An 8,239-nucleotide genomic window follows, 5' to 3' on the forward strand; every position below is an offset into this window, starting at 1 on the left:
GAAGGATCGCTCCCCTCAGCAAGCAGAGTGCCCAGGGGAGGACGTGGCCCAAGTTCATCTCCTTTTAGGCAAGGTGACATGAGAAATGACAGATTAGAAGAAGCGCCTATTGCAACCCCATGCTCGGAAACCTGCTAAAGACATTGCCAGGGCATTACTCGTCTTTCCCTGGCTATGGCGCCACCTCTGCGAGCAGTGAGTCAAGTGGTGTATGCCCTTCTGTCTTGCAGCGCCGGCGTGGGACGCACGGGGACATTCATCGCCCTGGACAGGCTCCTGCAGCACATTCGGGACCATGAGTTTGTGGACATCTTAGGGCTGGTGTCGGACATGAGGTCATACCGCATGTCTATGGTACAGACAGAGGTAGGAGCGTCGTCCATGTATATATATTTGTCATTGCCCTGGACTGAAAAACGTGCCATGATTCAACCCCGTGCTTCAGAACCATGGTCTCGGGTGTGTTTGCATCTGCCCGCCCCTCTTCCTGATTGCGCATGTTCCAGTTGTTTTCCGGCGGTAAAATAGATAGTGCGCGCTCGCAGCCCATTCCTTATGTAGCAGCTGCACTTCGACTGGCCTCGTAGATCTTTTAAGTAATCCAAAGCACTCATCCATAAAACTTAATCAGCCTTACAGGGACTCAGCGTTAGAGGAAGCTAACAGCCACCACCGGTAAAGCCTCAAATAGAAATTGGGCGGTGAGGGGGGTGGGGGTGGGGGTGGGGTGTTGTCATTGAGTTGATCTCCATAAAGCTGGCTTTGATTCAGTAAGTTGATCCTCCACACAGCTCTCCGGCACAACTCACTTTTCAGGGTGGTCATGACTTCTCACTACTTGTATGAATCCCCACCCTCCTAGCTCACTGGTTCTTCAAACCCCCTTGGATTTCAATAAACGGATTTCTCGTTGTAATCATCTGGAAGCAGTGTTAGGGCCACTCTCATCCTCATCTCTTCCTGGGTCCTCTCTTCCTCTAGAGCCTTGCAATTCGTTATTCAGACTGGAGTGCCAGGCCCAGGCGAGAGCCAACCCACAATGTTTCAGGGCCTTCGAGCACCATGTGGGTGCAAGCACCTTAGTATACAATAGCTTGTTCCGAATCCTGGTCAATCAGCCTTACTCTCGGCGTTCCAGCTTTGGGCACACAATCATCCTTATCGTCAAGGGTGTGTGTGGGAGGAAAGCTGGTGGAGTGGAACCCAACCTGACCCGACCTCCTACTGAATTTCCAGGGGATTCCCACCTGGCTCTGGGCACCCTTGTGCTTTCTCCCTAAGCATCACCACTAGGTGTCACCATGACTCAGAAAGCCTCGGGTCATGGCTGCAGGCTCCTTGGAGTTCTTCCCAACTTCTTTTTAAGATCACTTTATTGAGGCATCTTACAGCTTTTTTTTTTCCCACTCCTGTCTCCTCCTTCCTCCCCATTCCCGTGTGACCAAGAGGCTCAGCAGGATCCTTCCAGTGTGTTTATTTCTGAGCTGGAACAGGACGGCTCCACTCTAAGCAGGGTGAATCCTGCACATTCCGAGTTCTCTTTTCTGATGAGGAAGCAAGGTCCTGTGTTTGTTTCCTCTGTTTTGGGCTCACTCACAATCCAACCCTGCTGCTTTCGAATTGACTGCTGAATCTTGTTATGCTACATTTAAAGTGCTCTGGTTTCTCAGAGACATCCCCCTCTAGCTCGTTATTAAACAGCAATCTATTAATTGGTCCATACTTTGACTTTGACTTACATAAATGTATGTCCTAATATGTGATTAAACTTCTCATGGTGTATATTAATTCCCAAGCTTCAAAGGGCCACTCCTTCTTTTCAGTATGTTGGATGTGAGGAAGTACCTGTCCTGTTCACTTAAATTAGACCTTATAGATTTTGATTATAGCCTGTTTGCTTTTGACTTATAGAAGTGTCAACCTTTTTTGTTGTTGTTGTTTTAAATTACCTTCATATCGACAACCCTTCATCCCCCCCTGCCAGGTCCCTTATCCTTCTGGAAGTTTTGCTCACACAAAACTAGGGCAGCCACAATGTTGCTTTGTGCAAAGCTGGGGAAAGATTTTGTCCAGATTGCCTCCTTTGCCTCAAATGTTGCTTTATTTGTTTGCCTCCTTGGTTGACGGAAGCATTTTCAGTTGACCTCTCCAGGGCAATCATCTCTCATAGATGTGAGAACTCTGAGATCTCCTGTGGGGATTCAAAGTCCACAAAGAGGGCAAAGGTCACCACAGGTTACTTCTTTGTCCCAAGTGTCCCAGCTGCAGCCGTGAGGTCCCTTGGGATTTGCCGTTGGATGTCTTCCAGTTCGTTATTTATTCATGTCTGTTTCCTTAGTTTTTCCTAGAACATGGTGTCCCCTTACCTTTATTTCCCGGCATTCCTCTGCTTTCCATGCTCCAGCCTCCATGAGCCCTTCCATCCCAATTCTAACTTGACTTCCCCTTTATAGCTAGTCTACTCATGTTAGGAAGTCAAAGGCAAATGGTGGGGAGGGGAATTCACCGTTATCATCACAGAATATCCCTTTGACACGAGTGGTTTCGCCAGAAGCCATCCCGATGCTCTAGCTGACTGATCTCCCAGCTGTGTCTGGAAACCACCCACAAAGTGAATGCCACGTTTCTGCCCCTTCCCGATTCCCCAGCCATCTCTGAATGCCCGTCTTACAGACCTCCCCATGCCAGCTCACTCTCAAGACAGCAGAAGTAACGCCGGGGTCCTTGTATTGTTCCTCTTTACCCTTTGTCACCTGACCTTACATGTCTGTGGCCCATCACAAAAGGAGACGTCGCCTTCACAGTGCCACACCCTGGAGGGAGGTCTGAGCTCCAGGCAGGCCCTCTGCATACATCTCTTCTCCCAGCCCCCACCTGTAAAATGCGATGGGTAACTTCCATGGATTGTAAATTCACCTGGTGCAGGAAAAGCTCTCATGTAGCTCACAGATAAAGTGCTTTGACACGTACCGAAGATGGTGTTTGCCCTTCCGTTGTCACCAAATGTCTCCCTTGGTTTTCCTCTAAGAACCTTTCCCTGAAGGCCAATGAAAGCCTTCCTTTGAGCAGCAAACTCTGAATCTCCAGCCTGGATTATTTCTGGGCTCCCAGGGAGCTGTTCCTCATTGTCTGTTACTTACTTTTCCTGTGGTCGGACTACTTTTATTGTTTTTTGACACAAAGATTGGCCCACTGTTGCCAGGGAGGAGTGATGGGTTGAGAACCTAACAATCTCTGGACATTTCTACGTCCAGTGCTGGGCAGTGGAGTGAAACAGCAGGGCAAGAAATAGCTCAGCTGCTGATGAGATTCTGTCAAAAAATAAGGGTCTGTGTTTTCTGTAAACATTATTGAAAAATCCAGGTTAGGCTGAGCTGCCAGCCCTGTGATGTTTAGCATATTAACCTTAATCTCTTCAGGAGCTAGTTACATAACAGGCTCTTTTGAAGCCCTGTGGATACGCTATTAAAAGTACGTATTTTAAAGGAACTTTGGGAAACAAAGAGAAAGACCATGAACTGATTTCATCCCCAAAAGACAAATAATCTTAATATTTTGGTATATTCCCTCAAAACCATCATTCAAGTACATCTTTCACATAGCTTTGTTCCATGCTATCTATATATCCATGTCTTCCACGTTAATTGTTCACTTAATGCTTTATTATACCAAATTACCTAAAAAAAATCTGTAAGCCTCCTTTTAAGGGCTGATTAATGCTTCCTTATAGATGGGCCTTTGTTTACGTAAGGCATTCCTCATTAGGACATTTAAGTTGGTTTCGTTTCTTTTTCTTGTTTTTCGACTATTATCTGTAATCACACACCATCACTAGCATTTTATTCATTTTCTCCCCTGCAAACCAAATCCATGCCAATGGCCCTCGAGTCCATGGTGACTCCTGGCAACCTGACAGGACGAGTGGATTGCTCCTGCAGGTCTCCCAGGGCGCACCTGGAACCCATCAGTGCCCACGCTGTGCCACCGCGCTCCCTCTTCCCAGCAATAGATGAAAGGCTTCCAACGCTCCAGTCATCCCTGAGCGCTGCCTGGGTTGCTCTTTCCTTCCTTCTCTGCAGAGATGAAACAGAAACGGTTTCCTCTACATGTGGACCTCTGGGGGCTATTTTTGCGTGTTTGCTACTTGTTGATATTTCTTCAGCTGGATTTGAACAACAGTTAACAAGCACAAATTAAGTGCTAAGTCAGTGGTTCTCAACCTTCCTAATGTCACGACCCTTTAATACAGTTCATGTTGTGGTGACCCCCCAACCATAAAATTATTTTCGTTACTACTTCATAACTGTCATTTTGCTACTGTTATGAATCATAATGTAAATATCTGATATGCAGGATGTATTTTAATTGTTACAAATTGAACATAATGAAAGCACAGTGATTAATCACAAAAACACATATCGTTATATATTGTGAAATATTTATTTCAAATGACAAATGAAATTTTGTCTTGAAGCATGGTGTAGCAAGGGTAACAGTCTTCACACCGGGTACTCGTAGATGGGTGTATCTGCATGTGGGCAGACCCACCTAGAGACGGATAGAGGAGCGGTGTCTCGGGTCCTAAGACCATCGGAAATATGTGTTTTTCGGTGGGCTTAGGTGACCCCTGTGAAACGGTCATTCAACCCCCAAAGGGGTCACAACCCACAGGTTAAGAACTGCTGTGCTAAGTGTTAGGGTGAAAAATACATGGACCTAGCCCTCCAGGAATATTTGTGCTAGCTCTATTTTACTTCTGTTTCAGTGTGTGTTTGAGACTGGATGTGGATATACAGGTGGGGATATGTTTTTAACCAGAATAAAGGTATCCCCATGTCATCATTTGAGAAGAGATGTTTCCAAGTTCCTAGGTTGCCCTTTATTTTATTCTTTTAACTTTCTTTTACAATTGACCATTTCGATCATAATTTCTCCCATTGTTTTTTAAGATTAGATAGCCCTCCAAACTGATCAGAGGAGAATTAGCCTCTATTTCCCTTTCTATTTCTTTGACTGACATGGTTACACTTTCTGGTGTATTTAGTGTGTGGTAAGGCTCTCTATTATATTCCCCCAGTGTGTCAACTGAATATGCATTGCCTTTACCTTTAGCTAGCGATGAGCCCTAGTCCCTGTTCCACAGTTGATTCTCTTGAAGCTTCTAAGTGCAAAACTGTGTCTTTACAAAAAATAAAAATATGTTCCCTTTCACAAAATATCCTGATCATGACAATCATAGTACAATGAAACCTGGAACCTGCAGAAGGGTCAGAGAAGGAAACATTAACTATTGGTAAGACCGTACCCCGCCACAGCGGGGAAACTTATAAGACCTAGAAAAACAAGCCAGTCCCACCAAGTTTCAGCTCTCCTGTGTTTCACTGAATGACAAGCTGACATTGACGTGCATGTTTGCCCAAAGAGGCTCTTGCTCTGAACTGTGCTTTGCCTTTGGCTTCAGGAGCAGTACATCTTTATCCACCAGTGTGTCCAGCTGCTGTGGATGAAGAAGAAGCAGCAGTTCTGCATCAGCGATGTCATCTATGAGAATGTCAGCAAGTCCTAGCTCAGAACGGGGAGGGGTAAGTAGGGAAAAGCCCACCACGGGCTACGTTAGCACAAGTCATGGCTGTGTGATTAAACTCAGTGAGGGCTGGAGCAGAGGGCAGCCCCGGGCAGTTGCATTGACTGGGTCTTTAACCCCCCGCTTCCTACATCACAGGGGTGGCCACAGGAAGCAACACACCATGTGGTAGGTCATAAAACTTCAGACCCTTTTGGTTGGTGGTCACAACATGCAGAAATTCCCACAACTCACACTGTAACTCCAGTCCCTCCAGCTTGAATCTTAAATGTATAAAATTGGATCCATGCCTTTGATATTTGGATGTGACCACCCAGCTCTATTGGTCTAGGAGGAGTTGTGTAAATGTTTCGTTGCTCACAGGGGTCATACAAAATTTACACAGCAGATTGTGCGCTGGAGCAGGTCTCTGAAAGAATAACATAGTACGGACAACACTGAGACAGGGTGTGGGAATCTGTTCTCATCCGTGATGTGAGCACTTTGTGAGGAGCTTCACGGGCCTGGAGCTTCAGCAACATAGACATTCATTTCAAACCCAGAGAAAGAGAGCTTCATAAAAACATTTGCAATGCCTGTAATGCCTTGCTCTCAAATCCTGGCCAGGAGCACCTTGAAAGGCAGGTGACATGTGAGCAAGATAGGGTTAGGATGTAACGCTTACATCCACCCCGGGAGGGAGAGCGTGAGTGAGCAAAGAGGGCACAGAGGGCAAAAGGAAGACAAAACAGCCAGGAAGAAGTTTTTTAGGGAGAGGGAAGACATCTAGACCGTCAGAAAATGATGTGTGGCTTCACACGGGTGCTGAGAGACTGAGTGTGTAGGGAGGTGATGGCGGAGTCGGGAGGAGGTCTCTGCACTCCTGGAGGTGTTGATAAGCACCTTTGCTAGTCCAGGCTGTTTACCATCTTTCTCTCTTTCACAGGAGAAGACTTGATGTGCACCCATCCTCCCTTGCTTCCAGAATTTTGGGGGGGAGCCTGTTAGACTGTCAGATTGCTAGCACCGCTCCCCTGCGCTGTGTACTATGTGGCCAAGGAGATAACTTATCTCACCGAAGCACCAGGAAAACTTAGCCTTAAAGAGCCTACAGTGTCTTTTGGACTCTTTCACTTCTGGACATGTAATAATGGACCAAATCCAACGGAGCACTTCAAAGGTCAAGATGCTCTACAAAGAGCACCCAGTCCTGCCCTTCTTGAGGGTTCAGTTGGCCAGATGCTGGTTGGGCTAAGTTGAGTTGTTTCGTTTTGTTTGATTTTAGTGCAATAACTTTTTTATGTGTGTCATTTTTATCAGAACGTGGAATCGTTTTCTGCCCACACTATTGATCTAGCCCATTGCCCTGGAAGGAACGCGCATCGCTAATCTCAAAGTATACCTCATTGTCTAAAAGAAAGGAAGAGGCATGGGCACAGAAGAAGAAATGGTCCTTCTCCTTCAAGGATACAGGACCAGCCTTGCCCGCATCCCACTCTTAAGTGCTGGAGCAGAAGCAAAGAGTGGGCATGGGGGGAAGAAAGTTGTGTTCGACCCACAGATCAGCCGTGTATCTTTTTTCCTATCCCAAAAAGGAAAAGCTGTAATTCAACTTCAAAGTAGAGTAGAAAAGCTATGTAAGTCTTAATTGTTCTAGTTCTTCGTGGTTTTCTTATTAACATTTGGATGTTTCTTCTCTGGCTGCTTTGGACTCACGCCCCTGTCGGGTTCTGGTGTCAACACCTGGATAACGGATGGCGAGAAGTGTGAAGGCTGCTTCTAAAAACCCTGCTGACGACCGAGCCATCTCGGTGCTTCCCCTTTGCATTCTTGTTTCTTTTTCTGTTTACCTGCATCCATTTGAAAGCTGTTTCCCTGCAAACTGTAGGCTGTGAAAACGCACTTTCTTTCCCTCGGAAAGCTGGGGATTTATGAAGTTATGGCGATGAACTGCAGCATGCGAGGGCAATTTTTTGGCCGCACTTCTTGATTTGTTTCTATTTTTTCATACTATTGTCAAGCATCTCTGGATTCCAACAGAGATTTTTGGTTGTTATTTTTCATTTGGACTGTCAGGTTCCTTTTAACCGGTATAAGTAGTAGCATCTTAGCCCTTGATTTTGTGTAACTGCAGTACATGATCGTGTATTGTGACCCAAAGTGGACAATGCTGGCACTGTGAAGTCTAGTACTTTGTGTCACTTCCTTAAAAAGAAGAGGTGATGGTGTGGGTGGAAAGGGAAACATTTGGAGTTGAAAGTAAACACAAACGAGCTGCTTCCCCGTGGCCCAGTGGCTGTTGTGGAATCTTCCTGTGCGCGCTCCCCGAAGGCTTGGCTCCCCTCCCTTGCCAACCAGGGCCGCTTGCCCCAGCATGTGTGTGCCCGTGCCAGAGCCTCTCGTCCAGGCTGTGGGCATAAGGTCCGCTTCATATGCCATCAGTGACCGAGGCCAAAGGAACAGCTCTGCAGCCCGCAGGCCCTTGGCACCGGGAGACCTGCTCACAGCACACCTTGGCACCTTCACTGGCAAGTCTCTGCTTTGCCTCGCAGGGCGGGTGCCGGGATGGCCCTTCCCTGCCGTTGAACAGCTTGGAGTCCTGAGGAAAGTTCATTTTCCGCTCACGTCCCTTCCTCCCCTTTTGGAGCTCCCTGCTGCCTTTCAAGCCTCTTCTCA

At 46.8% G+C, this 8,239-nt stretch overlaps 1 protein-coding gene across 1 annotated transcript in view; it reads left to right on the plus strand.

The window, feature by feature from the left end:
- PTPRO (protein tyrosine phosphatase receptor type O) overlaps positions 1 to 5,584 on the plus strand; it is a 255,932-nt gene extending 250,348 nt beyond the window's left edge. Inside the window, exons 25-26 of the mRNA XM_045288403.1 lie at positions 231 to 366; positions 5,462 to 5,584. Of these exons, the coding sequence (XP_045144338.1) occupies positions 231 to 366; positions 5,462 to 5,566 (241 nt within the window). The 3' untranslated portion in view covers positions 5,567 to 5,584. The remainder of the gene's footprint in view (positions 1 to 230; positions 367 to 5,461) is intronic.
- Positions 5,585 to 8,239: the final 2,655 nt, after the last annotated feature.

The sequence above is a fragment of the Echinops telfairi genome, unplaced genomic scaffold (assembly GCF_000313985.2).
Source record: "Echinops telfairi isolate 266 unplaced genomic scaffold, ASM31398v2 ScPeMD7_21;HRSCAF=78, whole genome shotgun sequence".
Taxonomy (NCBI): Eukaryota; Metazoa; Chordata; class Mammalia; order Afrosoricida; family Tenrecidae; genus Echinops; species Echinops telfairi.